An 18,076-nucleotide genomic window follows, 5' to 3' on the forward strand; every position below is an offset into this window, starting at 1 on the left:
ACTATTTTACATAATTATAAATACCGGGCGTACCAGCACACACTTACAAATGTACATGTGTGTCAATGTTACAACTGACTACTACATGTAATTCTTTGTTATGTATATGCATGACATCTTTCTTAGAAGCCATATAAACTGTAGTTGTTAATCGTTGCATGTATATGGATGCATTTGTTGCATCACAAGTTTGAATTTTTAGCTATAATAATAATATAATGGTATTTCAGTTGCATACAATAAGGAAACACCTTGGTTTGCAAGTGTGATCCGTGTATTGAGTCTTGCTGGAAGTGAATTTTTCAGCCTCCACAAGCATATGTTTTACGATATTTACATCATTTTTATTATTCATATATTCATGGTAAATTTCAAACACTTTCTGTCTGTGTTCACCCTCCAGTGTATGTTGAAAAATCAAAAAACCAAATAAACCAGCTATTTAACTATAGTAGTAAACAGAATTTTTGACAATTGAATGATAGCTAGTTAGACTTTTGAACATGAGATTCTGTGTATGGCATTATAGTAAACCAAAAACTTTGTGTTAAGTGAAGAGAGGGCACTATTTCAGGGCCTATATAAACTACACCTGTGTTTTGAAGGCTAACATGAATCGTACAGTAGGTTGTACATTGTACTGTACCTTAACAGCAGCCTGTAATATAGAAATAATGAGAAATGTAGCAGTAAAATTAGTTGAAGAAAACTTTTTGCACCTCCTCAAAAGTATACTTTTATAATAGTGGTACATGTGTATTATTGTTGAGTTTTGTACTGCCCCAGAGACAGATGTTTATTGAGGTGAATTAAAAGGAGCTAGATATATGTACTGAATAGATCCAAGTAAGCAGCCAATCAAATTTGAGTTTCTGGCAGTCTACTGTAAGGAAAGAAAATATTAATGCATGAAAACTATTAATTTTGTGATTGAAATATAAAAAGATGAGTCATTAGGATTGCTACATTTCCTTTACAGATAAAGAAATGATATTCCTGTGGTTTTGGACACAGGCTCATCTCTAGTGCTGTAAAGTGCAATGTCTTTATTATTCTAACAAGCAAGATTACATAGTCATTATTTATGCAACTGTATCCCTAACCATGTAGTTCTCATGGCTTTAAAACATAATATATTTAAACATTAACAACAGTTTCTTGGAGTGCTTACAAGTTCAAAAATGCAAATCTAAAAGTCTGTGCAAACAATAGCAACAATAAAATGTCAATTCCTGGCCTAATAATAACAACAACAGCAATCAGTTAAGGTACAGTAAGTAGCTGAGTACTGTACACTTATTTGTGATGACGGTTATCCTTAGATGATGGATATCCAGCTGTTAGGAAGACAAAGACTCTGTCATTTATCATGCATGATGATCAGTGTTACTAAAATACAGTATCTACATAATGCATGCACATTACATTCATAGTGCATAAAATACTTAACTCTGAATCGTGTTGTCACGTAGAATTAAAATATCAAACATTGTGTCCAGAAAAGTGAACTTCACTACAGTATTAAAATTATTCTAATTAGCTCAAACGCCATTGTGGTATTGAGTTAATTAATGCTTTGAGCAATTGATGTCTGTATTCACTGTCAAACTCAAACAGTCATGTATTAATAATTACAAGTATGCGGTATTAGATTTGAATATAGGGATCAAAGAAATAAAAAAAGAAGGTCATCTACACCTGCACTATACTAGTAAGAATGTAATTCTTATTTCATGCAGTCATACACAGCCTGCAGCTGCAGGATTGAAGTATCTAAGGATTTAATGATCACTATAGTATGTCCTCCGTTGTTTCATTGCTATTGATCCCTACTCATTGACAAATGTAACGTTTTTACTTGTAAAAATATTTCAATGACATACCTGTATTATGTATTACTGGTTAACCAGCACATACATCTAGCACCACACACCTTACAAGAATTAATAGAGCAACAGCTATGAACATGCACATGCACCTTGATTACCAATAATCATGTGAAGGGGCCATTCTGCTTCATTTTCAGCTACTGTATCTGATACACAGTATTACAACCAAGGAACCGTACAAGAAATACCTCTGCAATCAATACAGTACAGAAATTTTGATTGAGCATGTGCTACAGACCTGCCTGGCATAATAATGAGCATAATAGATACCTGAAAGCATTGAGCATAATGCTAGCATAATAGACAGAACACTAGCACATTATCATAAATTCTTGCTTAACAGGAAAAGATCGATATACTTTAATAGAACAGTCAGAGAATGACCAGACAGCTGACTGTTCTATTAGAGTATCTGTGGCATGCATTTTGACAAGCAAAGATTTAGAGCCTGTGCTTCAGCAACTTACTGTTTTCCCATAAAGTGGGGATCTGAGGTATAAATATTAAGCATTAATTGAAGCATAATAGGCAAAATTTTGAGCAGTGCAGCATAGCATAATAGGTAAAATAATGAGCATAATCGGCAGGTCCCTAGCATGTGCCCTCACTATTGTGACTATCAATAATTACTGAACAGCGAAGTGGTCATTCTGCTTCAGTGTCAGCTTCTGTTTATTCCACCCATTGTATAGTACTACAAATGAACAGCAGTGTAAGAAACGCCTCTACAAACAATCCACAGAAATTATAGTACTGAAGCTACTTTACAGTGTTCCCATTAGGCTTGCATTATGCCCTTAGGTTAGCAACTTTCTTACAATTATCTTGGAACATTGATTTTTAATTAGTGAATGCTCTATTTGAGTATTTGACTAAAGTGATGGTTCTATTAGAGAGTATTGGTCTAAGGAGCTCTGTGTGTGCAATGTATTTGAGTGCTCTATTGCTTTATTAGGGAGTATTGATCTATTTTCATGGAATTAAGCTTCATAGTTTAAAACATCCACCTTGCATGCTAGCATTATGCTGGCATAGTACTCATACTTTTTATTGTGCTGGTATATTTGATGCAGGCCTAACTGAAGCCATAATGTGATACCACAAATCAACACCTTTATACACAATAATGAAATAGTTAATGGGACACAAATGAGGGCAAATATAAGTCATACATTGCAGTGGCAAAAATGTATTGGGTCTAAGAGATGTTGAACAGTGAAGAAATCAAGCTTGTAGCATTGAGCTATGCTTGGTTGAAGGTGTCAGTCAGTTAGTTAGTTATAGTCTGTTTGTAAATATTTATTAATGCATTAGGGATAGCTCTGGAAGGAATTTTTGGGTCTAATTATGTCTAACCAATTTTGCCAACCTCAAGAGCCTGGTTTAATTTGCAGTGGTATTTCTGCCCAAACCTTCATGATCCCTATACTATACAGTACTACAATATAGTATGATTACAGTATTTCTGAATGGTATGTAGAGTCTTACTTGTTGATGTCTCAGCAGTACTGCTTTTGTTCTTCAATACAAAGTTGGACCCTAATACCTGCTTTTCCAAGTTGGTAGTCTGTAAAATATAATACTGTCTAAAAATAGGCAACAATCTGATGAATTTTGTTTTGTCATTGTACAGCTGTTACAGTAGGTATAATAATTCACAAATACACAGCACCTTTTCAGACTGTTTCCACATCCTTTTTTTTCCCCGCTTTTTATACATTTCCTTGATTGCAGTTTTCACCTGTAGGTAAAAATACAGCTACAGACTATATCATAGAAAATTATATGCAACAAACAACTTGATTTGTATAGTAGTTTAGTTGTTTATTCACCCCCAAGTCATTGTCATAGTTGTGATCTAAAACGTCAGGTAATATAAACTACTCTAATACAACAGTCACTTTGCTGTAGTGGAAACTCCTTTTCAAAATTACTGCGTACGCCCCTGAAAATATAGCAGTTCTATTAGTTTGTGTTTTGTGGTTGAAATTTAGTATACCGTAATTAGCTTTTTTTTCTTTGTTGTAAAATAATCTAAACCAAAACAGCCAAGCTTTAAAAAAAGAGTGAGGCCCCCAAACGGCCAGGATGAAAAAGATGTGAAATCCAAGGTGGCGGCCAAGAAATGGCTGTGATGGTAGATTAATGGCAAAAATTTTAATTACAACAATTCAGGTGAATTTGTGTTGCCTGCTCCACTAGGATTTGGCACCAAAGTCACCTAAATTGTCGTAATTAAAAATTTTGCCATTAACCTACCATCACAGCCATTTCTTGGCCGCCACCTTGGATTTCACATCTTTTTTCATCCTGGCCTTTTTGGGGGCTGCAATCTTTTTTCACAGCTTGGCTGTTTTGGTTTAGATATCACTTCTTTTTGTATTGCAAGCCACAAAGCCAGCCATTAACTGGCTTTGGTGCTTCCTTCTAACTTGTTTTTTTTCTTTTCTGCAGGAATATGGGAACAAAGTAAGAAATGTTGTGTACGGTTTTTTTGTCTGATTAAAAATATTTGTACATTTAACAATGAAGGATGATTTTGGTTCCAACACATATTTCTACAGGGTGATTTGTTTGTAGCTGATCCCTATAAGGTAACTTGTATCCAGCTGATATCTCTACATGGTGACTTGTTTGTAGCTGAATTCTCTACATGATGGTTTCTTTGTAGCTGAACTCTCTACAAGGTGACTTCTTCTAGCGGATCCCTCTACAGGGTGATTTGTTTGCAGATGAACTCTTTATTTGGTGGTTTCTTTGTAGCTGAACTCTCTACAAGGTGACCTCTTCTAGCTGATCTCTCTACAGGGTGATTCGTTTCTAGCTGAACTCTCTAAAAGTGATTTGATTGCAGCTAAACTCTCTACATGGTGGTTTCTTTGTAGCTAAACTCTCTACATGATGGTTCTTTGTAGCTGAACTCTCTACAAGGTGACTTCTAGCTGAACTCTCTACAGGGTGATTAGTTTCTAGCTGAACACACTACAAGGTGACCTTTTCTAGCTGATTTCTCTACAGGGTGATTTGTTTCTAGCTGAACTCTCTACAAGTGATTTGATTGCAGCTAAACTCTCTACATGGTGGTTTCTTTGTAGATAAACTTTCTACATGATGTTTTCTTTGTAGCTGAACTCTCTACAAGGTAACATCTTCTAGCTGATCCTTCTACAGGGGAATTTGTTTGTAGCTGAACTCTCTAACAGTGATTTATTTGCAGCTGAACTCATTACATTGTGGTTCTTTGTAGTTGAACTCTCTACAAGGTGAACTCTTCTAGCTGATCTCTGTACAGGGTGATTTGTTTCTAGTTGAACTCTCTAAAAGTGATTTGATTGCAGCTAAACTCTCTACTTGGAGGTTTCTTTGTAGCTAAACTCTCTACATGATGGTTTCTTTGTAGCTGAACTCTCTACAAGGTGACTTCCTCTAGCTGAACTCTCTACAGGGTGATTTGTTTCTAGCTGAACTCTCTACAAGTGATTTGATTGCAGCTGAACTCTCTACAAGGTGACCTCTTCTAGCTGATCTCTCTACAGGGTGATTTGTTTCTAGCTGAACTCTCTACAAGTGATTTGATTGCAGCTAAACTCTCTACATGGTGGTTTCTTTGTAGATAAACTTTCTACATGATGGTTTCTTTGTAGCTGAACTCTCTACAAGGTAACATCTTCTAGCTGATCCTTCTAAAAGGAAATTTGTTTGTAGCTGAACTCTCTAACAGTGATTTATTTGCAGCTGAACTCATTACATTGTGGTTTCTTTGTAGCTGAACTCTCTACAAGGTGACCTCTTCTAGCTGATCTCTCTACAGGGTGATTTGTTTCTAGCTGAATTCTCTACATGCGATTTATTTGCAGCTAAACTCTCTAAATGACGGTTTCTTTGTAGCTGAACTCTCTACATGATGGTTTCTTTGTAGCTGAACTCTCTACACGGTAACTTCTTCTAGCTGATCCCTCTACAGGGCGATTTGTTTGTAGTTGAATTCTCTACATGGTGATTTGTTGAGGCTGAACTCTCTACATGGCGGTTTCTTTGTAGCAGAACTCTCTACAAGGTGAATTTTTCTAGCTGAACTCTCTACAGGATAATTTCTTTGCTGCTGAACACTCTGCATGATGGTGTCTTTGTAGCTGAACTCTCTACAAGGTAACTTCTTCTAGCTGATCTCTCTACAGGGTGATTTGTTTGTAGTTGAACTATCTGCAGGGTGATCTACAAGGTGATCCTTCTAGCTGATCCCTCTACAGGGCGATTTGTTTGTAGCTGAACTCTCTACAGAGTGATTTGTTTGCAGCTGAACTCTCTAATGATGGTTTCTTTGTAGCTGAACTCTCTACAAGGTGACTTATTCTAGCTGAACTCTCTACAGGGTGATCTTTTTGTAGCTGAACTCTGTACAGGGTGATTTGTTTGCAGCTGAACTCTATACATGATGTTTTCTTTGTAGCTGAACTCTCTACAAGGTGACCTCTTCTAGCTGATCTCTCTACAGGGTGATTTGTTTCTAGCTGTATGAACTTTCTACAGGTGATTTGTTTGCGGCTGAACTCTCTACATGGTTGTTTCTTTGTAGCTGAACTTTCTACATGATGGCTTCTTTGTACCTGAACTCTCAACAAGGTAACTTCTTCTAGCTGATCCCTCCACAGGGCGATTTGTTTGTAGCTGAATTCTCTACAGGGTGATTAGTTTGCAGCTGAACTCTCTACATGGTGGTTTCTTTGTAGCTGAACTCTCTACAAGGTGACTTCATGTAGCTGAACTCTCTACAGGGTGATATGTTTGCAGCTGAACTCTCTACATGATGGTTTCTTTGTAGCCGAACTCTCTGCAGCGTGATTTGTTTGTAACTGAACTCTCTACAGTGTGATTTGTTTGTAGCTGAACTCTCCACAGGATGGTTTCTTTGTAGCTGAACTCTCTGCAAAGTGACTTGCTTGTAGCTGAACTGTCTAAAATATTAACCGGTTGCTGCTGAACTCCCTAAAGCATAACTTGCAATGTAATAGAAATCTATAATGGAGTAAGTCATGAACTAGATGAATGCTCTATTAGGGTGACTGTTCTATTAGAGTATCTCGATCTCGCAGTTGCTACACGGAGTTCGCTTTGGAATCATAAGTCAGTGGTTTGTAAACCGATTGTTCTGTACTACTGAAAAGACTTTCTACGATGACTATTCCAGCTACATATCAATTTTCAGCGTACTGCTGTAATTAGTTTGTCTGGTAGGCGTGAAGATTATTGGTACTTTTATTCACGAATCTCGATCGCGCAATTGTTAGCTACATACTATTATTTTATTATTATTAGCACTTTACAGTGACCAGCACTGAAGGTCTGACAGCAACATGTGCTGCAGCCTTAGGATTACCTAACCTAATTTCAGGGACATAGACCTTATGATTTCACGTACTGACTGACTGATAAGGTGTAACAGAAAAGGGGCCAAAGTAAGGAAAAAAATCCCTCCAATCCCAGGATTCGAACTGCAGGTCACCCAATGTCTAGTCGGGGCCACACTCAGTCTTCCTCCAGGATGGATGGATTTTCTTCCTTAAACCTAAAGTATTTTTTATTAGCACTTTACAGTGACCTGCACTGAGGCCAGGCAAAGTTGATTGTTATTCCCGTTTCCGTCCGCATGGTTTAATAGAAATGCCATAAAATTTTCATTATGTGGCTATTTCCACCGCATGGATTTTCACAATAATTTCATTATTGTAATAGTGGGTTTATTTTAGTGTTTTCTTCAAGGTTTTAGCTTATTTTAGTGTTTTCTTCAAGGTTTTAGCCATAATGAATAATGACCGCCCGCCCGCGTGATATTTTTAAAACCTTGAAACGGGAATCTAACAATCAACTTTGCCTGGCCTGAAGGTCTGAAGGATTTTCTTCCATATACCTTCGGTTTCATGTCATATCTCCATGATCTTAATTTCGATTATTTTCAAACCACCAAAAGGCACTCCTACAACGGTTGATCTATCCACAAACCGATTTGTAACTCATTCCATGAAGAGGTATACCCTGTAGGCGTGACAACAAATCGATCTTGTTTTACGCGAATAATCGATCATAACTCCTGAACCATTCACCGAATTTGCACCAAATTTGATACTAGGATTGGTCGTTTGTACTCCCTTTATGTGTGCCCAATTTCAATGCAATCGGAATACGCGTTTGTGTTTTATAAGCATAAACGTTTGTGTTTTATAAGCATAAATACAACTAGACTTATCAACATTTAAACACAAACGTGAGCTACATGGTTAGGGAGCTCACGTTTGTGTTTAAATGTTGATAAGTCTAGTTGTATGCTCATTGGTAGCCGTCAGAGGGTGGCAGGTCAGACCCTTTCTGTCTCAATTGGTGGTAGTGTGTTGTCTCAGGTGCATTCTGTTCGGTATCTTGGAGTATTAATTGACTCTGCGTTGTCTTGGAACTTGCATATTTGTAATATGTTGTCTAGAGTTAGATCAAGGCTTGCTTCAATTATTCGGTTTGGGTCTCTGCCACCTGCAGTGTTGTGTGTATTATATTCAGCATTTGTGATGCCACTTTTTGATTACTGTGATGTTATCTGGACTCCATCTACGGCAAAACAGACTTGTATGATTGAAAGGATTCATTCCAAATTTATGCATAAGCTGCCGTCATCTTTCAGTTCCAAGTTTCAATTTACATTGACTGAACGTCGCCGTTTTCATACAGCTATTCAGATTTTTAAATCTTTACATCGAATTTCTCCTCCTTATTTACATGATATATTTCAGTTTTCGAAGGATGTTACTGGTCATCTTAGTCGTAATGTTAATCGTTTATTTGTTCCTAGAGTGTTTATCAACTATGGCAAGCGAACTTTTTCTACCGAGGAACTGTTTTATGGAACAACCTTAAGTCCACTGTTACTGGGGCTGCCACTTTGTCGTCATTTCGTAATTATTATCTTAATTCTTAATTCCTGTGTAATTTTGTCTATGTATCCTTAGTTGTGTATGTATGTTTGTTTGTTTTTTGTATATTATTAGTTATTGTATGTGTCTATTGTATGTTTGTTCAGGGCTCCACTGAAAATCAGTTTTACTGAGTGGACTACCTGCTTAAAAATTACAATTACAATTACAATTACAACAATTTTTCTAAGTGTGCGAAAAGACGAAGAATAAGAAGAAAAAACGAAGAAATAAAAACGAACTTTTGGGCACTCATATCTCGGAAATGGCTAAAGCGATTTTCTTCACATTTAGTATGTGGGGTGGCCTACCTGGTGGGAACCTCTGCAGCAAAACTGGTTCCAATCGGATGAAGGATCACGGAGCTACAAAGGTGTGAAAATCGCGTTTTCTTTCTTCCTGTCAATATACTCAGTGTGGCGCACCGGCTCCTTGGGCCGCACGACACTTGATGCACCGATTCACATTTAAGAAAAACTTGGCTTCCACACTAAAAAAATCAAAGTCACTTTTTAATCTCAATTGCTTCTGATGCTACAAAAATTGTAAGTGGAACTCTAGAACCATTTAACAGGCATGGCGTTGTTGGTATAGTTAGGGTCCGCAATCCGAAAAATCAACTTCTACAAATCAATCCCCTATACCATTGTGGGATGTTCATTGTAGTATCCCATTGCTTGATCCACCATCAAACCGGAGGCACGATTGTTGTCTTCACAGAAATATCATTTTCAGTATCTCACAAGATGCAAGATTTATTTTTAAAATTTCATGCTCCACACAAAGGACCGGATGAAACTTGCTACTTAGCCAAATCGTATCCAGAGGTGTTGTAGTTGAAAACTACACACAGAAATAAGTAAATGGTTAGCTGGGTGTCCGGCACAGGGTTGCTTTTAAACAGACAAAGAAATACGATGTTTCGAATTCAAACTGCCCTACGTACCACCCATGGCAAGAGAAGCCAACTCTTCCTCATAGTGTTTTGATACACAGTAAAAACAAACTAGTGAACGTCACTACTAAATGTAGTGAACGTCACTACTAATGGCTGCCAAAATACTCACTATTTTTGTGTAGTGACGTTCACTACTAAATTTGTAGTGAACGTCACTACATTGACCACCAAGTAGTGACGTTCACTGCAAAAAGTAGTGAGTGTTGTGGCAGAGCAATTCACTACTAATTTTTTACAGTGTACGGTTGGGTGCATAGTCTGTCTATGCTGTTAGTTCGGAAAATATCTGAGACTTCTCACCATCTGGGTGACGGGCGTCAAAAGTTTTGCAGCATCAAAGAATTGTGTTGCCAATTCTACCCATTTCCATCGCTTCTGCAGCCACAAAATCATCAATTATAGACTAAAACTATGGCAAAAGATGTCCCTGAACGTTTGGTAACAGCGGTTGTCAATTATTATTTCATCTACAGCTTCCACGCCTCACTCTAAGCTATTTAATTTAATTTAATTTAATAATTGCTTTACAGAATTGGAATTACATACAGTAGAGGCTATAGTGATTACAGAGACATACAATTCTGAAGGACTACCAGTGTCCTGCACTGGTAGCCTAGAGCACTAATTACTTAACTACAAAAATTATACATGCATACATATATAATAATTACAAATAATTATAATTGGTTGGTGCAGGAGTCTTGGAGCAGCGGGTACAAGGACACAGGTAATGAAAAGTACAGGGGGTATTACCAAAGTTAGCTAAAAAATGATTCCATAAAAATGCTTTCAATATTGGTTTGATTACATCTAGTGATTGAGATAGGTCAATTATTGGTAAAGAGTTCCATAATCTTGGTAAACGATAAAAATATGAGTTCATGATAGGGTTGATATGAGCTGTCTTGGGGTATAACTTTGTGCCAGCAGATCTTGTTGAACCTGTAGTAAAGTTGGTGTAGTTCAAGATGTCAAATTTGTCTGGTGGATTTTTGATGGATTTGATGAAGAATAATATGTCAGCAATTTCGTAAATGTACATTAGTGGCAACATACCAGTTTGTATTAACCTTGTTTTATAGTCTAATTGATAGTTTGATAATATGAATTTAGTGGCTCTTCGTTGGACTTTCTCAAGTGATTCAATGTCTTTTAACAGGTATGGCCTCCACAGTGGGGAACAATACAGTAGTTTTGATCTAACTAGAGTGATATACAAAGATTTTCTGGCCTGAGGACAATTGGAGTCCTTGAAGACCCTACGCAATAAGCCAAGAGATTTATAGGCATTAGAAGAAATCATTTCATAGTGTGCTTGCCATGTTAGCGAATTAGTAAAAATAATCCCAAGGTCTTTACAGCTGGAGGATTCATCAATTGAATGACCGTTGACATGATAATTATGTAGAGTTGAATTTGCGATGGTAGCTCATAAACACAAACTTTGAAAGATTAAGGGAGGCAGCAAAATCGTCCAAATTTGACTTCACCTCTCATGCTCCACAGCAGCTTCAAATCTTCACTAGATCACCCTACATCACCATTATGCTGCAAAACATCCCAAAACAAACCGAAAATGCACAAAATCTTTCATTTTTTATTCGAGCTGGGTGGAGCTCCTGGTGAGCTGCTGGTATACTGAATCATATGAAATCACAGAAACACCAACTACTACTACCAAACGTTTTGAACCATCATTTATCATCATTCTAAACAAAATTAAGCGACCTTTGTGGCATCAGAAGTACCGGAAAGCACTTTGGTACCATTGAGAGAATCCCTTGAAATGACGCACAAAAATTTTGACGTTCTTCGCCCAGATGGTGAGAAGTCTCAGATCCTTTCCAAACTAACAGCATAGACAGACTATGCATCCAACCTTATCACATAACTATGAGGAAGAGTTGGCTTTTCTTGTCTTGGCTGGTAGGACAGTTTGAATTCGAAAATTCGTGTTTCATTTTCTGCTTTTTGAGAGAAAGAACCCTGTGCCGGGAACCCAGTGAATCATTTGCTTATTACTGTGCGTACTTTTTAACTACATTAACTCTAGATAATATCTAGCTAAGCAGCAAGTTCTATCCTGTTCTTTGTGTGGAGCACGAAATTTAAAAAAATAATTTTTGCATCTCACGGAATACTAAAATCGATAGTTCTGTGAAGACAACAACCGTGCCTCCGGTTTCATGGTGGATCTAGCAATGGGATACTACAATGAACATCCCACAATGGTAGGGGGATCGATTTGTGAAAGTTGATTTTTCGGATTGCGGACCCTAGTATAGTGGATATATACCAAACTTGCAAAGCCAGCTCATTTCTTCTTCAATTAATTATAATTATGAGGAAGCAAAGCCCATAACTCTCAAGGACTCCTCAGACCTGTGATGTTCACTGATACATAGACTACTATAATGTGTCTTACTTGTTACCCCAGTGATGGATCCACCTTTCGGGGAGCCAAGGTAGCTGGTAGGTATATTTGTAATAAAGCCAGGAGGCCCCCCTGAAGCTTAGGGATGTTATAAATTGTAATGCTGAAATTTTCTTGAATATAAAGCAGTTTCTATGCATAAAATCCTTTGAGTGGTGATCTTTTAACATGAGTTGTACAGATAAGTTACAGTGATGCTTTTCATGTGTGGTTTACAGTATGATCCTAGTATGTGTGTGGTATAAAAATTGTATGCAAAGAATAGTCACAGCCTAGAATAAAAGCCTGCGTGCATTTGCAGCACTATGCCACTATCTGCATACATAGAAAAGTTTGTTAAAGGGAAATATTCTGTATTACATCTTATGACTGTTCTATTAGGGTATTTGACTATTCTGTTGGAACATTTCAATTTTGTGTGAAAATTATTATTTGGCTTGAAAATATGGGAAACCCTTACACCTGTGCCCTCCTTTAAGTCCACCACTAAGTTTCTTTGGTTACTGTACTGTTTAATTGTGAATGGTTCTAATCCTTAATCTCTCAAATATTGCACAATAATTTTACACTACTCCACGTATTGCTTTATATCTCCTACACGCTTTAAGCAATCATTAGGAAATTTTCAACACTACTTCTCTACATTCCAGTGACCAATCGAGAACATCGGTGTGATCATAAAATAATCCAATTAGGATTGTGATGGATTTAAATATAAAAAAGAAACACAATTAATAATTTTTATCCAGAACTGCATACGTACTGTAGGTGTACTGTAACGAAAATTTTGGTCCGGGGCAAAAATCGGTCCGGCCGGACCATTTTCAGTCGACCAAATTTAGTCCGTCCTGACCATTTTTAGCATCCGAAATTGGTCAGGCCCAAACCTAGTTGGCCACATGTACTTCTGGCCACTCAGACCAATATTGGTCGATCAAAATTGTTCCGGGTGGACCACTAACGCATGCAGCCTAGCTTATTTAAGTCATATTTAGTTAATTGTGTGTATATATGTATCTATATTGTTTTTGTATGCTTGTTCAGGGCACAGCTGAAAAACAGCTTTTGCTGATGCTGTCTCCCTGTCTAAATAAGATTAAGCCAATGATGCATAGCTATAAGTTGTTTGTGACGGAACACTGCAGCCAACTTAGCTATATAGCTATTCTCATTTATCAATCTTGAACGCGAATAATGAGCATTGCAGGCATTATCACTACATGGATTTGTGCTTAAAAGGTTATCCAACAAGGGCACGGATCATTGCATGCATGGGATCAGCTAGCTGCATTGGAGGTGCTTAAGATCGAGATACTCTAATAGAGCAGTCACCTATAACATTCATCAGTGTATGTGTAGCTGTTTATGACAATGTGCGCATGGGTCAGAATTAACAAATTAAATTCTGAGCTATTTGCAGAAGTTGAAGATAAGACAAGTTTTAATGACTGATAGATTTTATATATGTGACCGGGCCTGCGAAAATAGGGCATGTGGGCACATGATTTTTGCCTACTTTTTCAATGTTTCATTTCTCATAGCGTTTTGTACCATTATGCTATGGCACTGCGATTTTCAGTTCTTAGTAAACATTTAATTGGCATCATGACGCAAGTTACAGAATAGAAATATACTTTTCCAATACTGTGATATGACCTGTAGAGTGATGGGGTGTAGTTTGTGCCCACATGCCCTGTTTTCGCAGGCTCGGTCACATATTGTCTACCATCAGTGATTTCCGCCATGTTGCTATAGTTGTTTGTCATAATCAACACTAACAGGCTGGATGAAAGATTCAATCAAACACTGCAGAGCTGATGATGCTTGTGAAGATTATTGAGCATATAAAAACATACTTGGGAAGAATGATGTGATTATGATTATGATGTGCTTATGATGTGATTTGGGTTGAGGCTTAGAAGCCTGTACACCCACCCACCCAACCACATACATATACATACATAAATTAGATGCAATAAACAAAAATTAGTTATGAATATATAGTCATAAAAGAATATCTTGATACCTGTGTTTTTGCATGCAACATTGCACACCATGAGTCCATGCAGTATTGAGCTGCATGCATTTGAGTTGATGTATGCCGGAAGAAAACCTCTACTTCCCACTCGGACAGCTAGCTATTGACATGGAGAAGAAGAATGCAGGACTTTTATCATCTCACACTACTTTAAATTAAAACAGCATTAATTTTGCGACTGTGTGGTGTGTGTTCATCGCTGCATATATAGCTACGACATATAGCTAGAATAGTTTCTGTACTACTGTAATATGCATTTTCCGTAGCTAAATCAAGTCGGGAAACGAAACTACGCTACTCATTATATAGTTTCCAGGCTAAGTCGGCTGCAGTGATCCGTCACAAAAAAAACTTAGTATGGACCGACCTGTAACACTGATAGTACACACAGACTTATGCATGCACTACACATGATCTCCTGTAATTGACACATATAGGTAATGACTGTGGTTGTAAGGTTTCATGTACTTGTAATGGGAGATTAATAGTGAGATGTAACACGAGTGGTATAGTGTTTCCTAGAGTAGCCGTTTCACAGACCTGTCCACACAATGCTGGGTACACACGCGGACTAACCAAAACTATAGTTGGTCCAAGCGGTCGGGGGTCCAGTGCATGTGTCCAACCTAGTTTGGGCCGGACCAATTTTAGTCAGGCCGGACCAATTTTGGATGCCAAAAATGGCCCGGCTGGACTAAACTTGGTCAACCAAATTTGGTCCGACCGGACCAGTTTTGGTATCCAAAATCAGTCCGACCGGACCGAATTTACCTGGACCGATATTTCCGTGATAGTACTAACAGTTTTTGATATTTTATTGGATACCCACACTATTCAGTTACAAGCTAATAAAACCAAAACAAAATAGGATATTCTATGATTAATCATTGTATTCATTGCCTCATGAAAGAATAGGAATATATTGAATCTATTCAACATAATAAGTGGAAACTTTGGTAATCCAAGACAGTTAAATGCTCCAGACAATAAACAAATTTGAAATTCTGTGAACTAGACAAAATTTGTTGAGGTGGTCATGGCCATGTTCTCAGTCAGTGCTGCTACAGCAGCTAACACTTTAGTCCAATAAGTGCTTTGGCAAACTGCAGGAGGTACAATGTATGCATCATTCCTTTGTATTCTATTTCTTATGCAATGACATGGAATCATGGATTCATAATGGATCAATGGCTTCATGGGTATAATGGCTTAGTAGCAATAATCTAGTAAATTCTAAACTTCTACATACTTCCACGCTGTTGCTGGTACTGTAGCAGCAGCAGTGGTGGTGGTGGTGGTGGTGGTGGTGGCGGCAGCAGCAGTGGCGGTGGTGGCAGCAGCAGCAGTAGCAGCAGCAGCGGCAAAACACGCTAATTTTGTAGCAGATGCACTTTGTAGCATTGTTAGATGTATGCCTGTGTAGTAGACAAAACAAAGCAAATTATATGATCACTTTTCAATTTGTATTTAGCCTTTGAACATACATCAAGTTGAGAAATTGATAGGCTAATACACTTAGTACAATGCATTATCCTCTCCACTATGATCAAGACAGTGTCGTGCGGCCCAAGAAGCCGGCGTGCCACACCGTGAGTATATTTACAGGAAGAAAGTAAACGCGATTTTCACACCTATGTAGTTCCGTGATTCCATATCCGATTGAAACCAAAGTGGCTACAGAAGTGCCAGCTAGGTAGGGGAGTCCACATTCCAAATATGAAGAAAATCGCTCCGTCCATTTCCGAGATACGATCGGCCAAAGTTTGGGTTTTTTTTCTTCGTTTTTTTTTCTTGTCTTCTACTTCTTCTTCCTCTTCTTTTCGCACACTTTGCAAAATCCGCTATAAAACACGAATTCGTGCTCCAATCGGGCTGAAATTTGGCACACTTAAAGGGCTCATTACGGCGAATCTCAGTACCAAGTTTGGTAGGAATCCGATGAACATTCACCGAGTTATGACCGATTATTTGCGTAAAATAAGGTCGAAGATCTGTCACGCCCACAGGGTAAACCGCTTGAAGGAATGAGCTGAAAATTGCTATGTAGATGGAGTAACTATCGTAGGAGTGCCTTTTTGTGGTTTGAAAGGAATCCAGTTAAAGGCCATCGAGATATGACACAAAACCCAACCTGTGTCACAATTACGCGATTCATTTTTATGAATAAAAAACTATTAGTTTTCACGCCTACTAGGCAAACCGCTTAGAGCAGTGAGCTGAAAATCGGTGTGTGGCTGGAATAATCATCATAGAAAGTCCTTGCAGTAGTACAGAAGAATCGGATTACAAACCACTGAGTTATGATTCCAAAGCCAACTACGTGAACATATGCGAGATCGAGATACTCTAATAGAACAGTCATCCTAATAGAGCATTCAGCTAATTTATTTATTCCATTATAGAATTCTATTACATTGCAAGTTATTCTGTAGGGAGTTCAGCTGCAAACAGTTAATCTTATAGACAGTTCAGCAAGAAGCAAGTCACCCTATAGAGAGTTCAGCTACAGATATATCACTGTAGTGATTCAGAAGAATCAGAACATTACAAGTCACACTGAAGAGAGTTCAGCTATAAACAAGTCATGCACCCTGTGGAGAGTTTGGCTACACTCTCTAGAGAATTCAGCTACAAACAAGTCACTGTGGAGAGAGTTCAGCTACAAAGAAACTACCCTGTAGAGAGTTCATCTATACAAACAAGTTAACCTATAGAGACCAGCTGCAAACAAGTAACCCTGTAGAGATTTCAGCTACAGACAAGTCACTTTATAGTTTATACAATGTTCAGCTACAAGTAAATCACTCTGTAGAGAATTCAGCTACATACAAGTCAATCTGCAGAGAATTTTGCTACACACAAGTCACAGTGTTAGAGAGTTCAGCAACCAAAAACCCACCTGTAAAGAGTTCAGCTATACAAACAAGTTACTCTGTAGAGAGAACAGTTAGAAACAAGAGAAAGCTCAGTTAGAAGAAGTTGCCCTGTGGAGATCTCAGCTGCAAAGAAACCCTGTAGAGAGATCAACTACAAACAAATCACTCTGCAGAGTGTTCAGCTATAAACAAATCACCCTGTAGAAAGTTCAGGTACATACAAATAACCCTATATAGAGTTCAGCTACAAAAAACATCACTCTGTAGAGAGTTCAGCTACAAAGAAAGCACCATGTAGGGAGTTCAGCTACAAACAAGTTACCCTACAGTGAAATCAGTTTGAAACAAGAGATTTCAGCTACAAACAAATCAACCTGTAGAGAGTTCAGCTATGAACAGATCACCCTGTAGAGAGTTCAGCTATACAAGTCACCCTGTAGAGAGATCAGCTAGAAGCCAGTCACCTTGTAGAGAGTTCAGCTACAAACCAATCACCCTGTAGAGAGTTCAGCTACAAATAAATCAACCTGTAGAGACATCAGCTAGAAACTAGACACAATATAGGGAATTCGGTTACAAGCAAATCACCCTGTAAAGAGATCAGCTACAAGCAAATCACCTTGCAGTGAGTTCAGCTACAAACAATTTACCCTGCAGAGAGATCAGCTACAAACAAAACATTGTGTAGAGACTTCAGCTATAAACAAATCAACCTGTAGAGATTTCAGTTACAAACAAATCACCCACTGTAGAGAGATCAGCTACAACCAAATCACTCTGTAGAGAGGTCAGCTACAAACAAATCACCCTGTAGAGAGATCAGCTACAAACAAATCACCCTGTAGAGAGTTCAGCTACAAACAATTCACCCTCTGGAGAGTTCAGCTACAACCAAATCACCCTGTAGAAAGTTCATCTACAA

The 18,076-nt window shown here is 38.0% G+C and overlaps 1 protein-coding gene across 1 annotated transcript in view; it reads right to left on the minus strand.

Moving 5' to 3' along the window:
* Positions 1–1,092: 1,092 nt before the first annotated feature.
* LOC136264144 (adhesion G protein-coupled receptor L3-like) overlaps positions 1,093–18,076 on the minus strand; it is a 212,297-nt gene continuing 195,313 nt past the window's right edge. The window contains exons 23-25 of the mRNA XM_066058857.1: positions 3,562–3,630; positions 3,378–3,456; positions 1,093–1,337 (exon numbers count right to left, since the gene is read on the minus strand). Coding sequence (XP_065914929.1) covers positions 1,297–1,337; positions 3,378–3,456; positions 3,562–3,630 — 189 coding nt within the window. The 3' untranslated portion in view covers positions 1,093–1,296. The remainder of the gene's footprint in view (positions 1,338–3,377; positions 3,457–3,561; positions 3,631–18,076) is intronic.

The sequence above is a fragment of the Dysidea avara genome, chromosome 1, assembly GCF_963678975.1.
Source record: "Dysidea avara chromosome 1, odDysAvar1.4, whole genome shotgun sequence".
NCBI classification, from domain to species: domain Eukaryota; kingdom Metazoa; phylum Porifera; class Demospongiae; order Dictyoceratida; family Dysideidae; genus Dysidea; species Dysidea avara.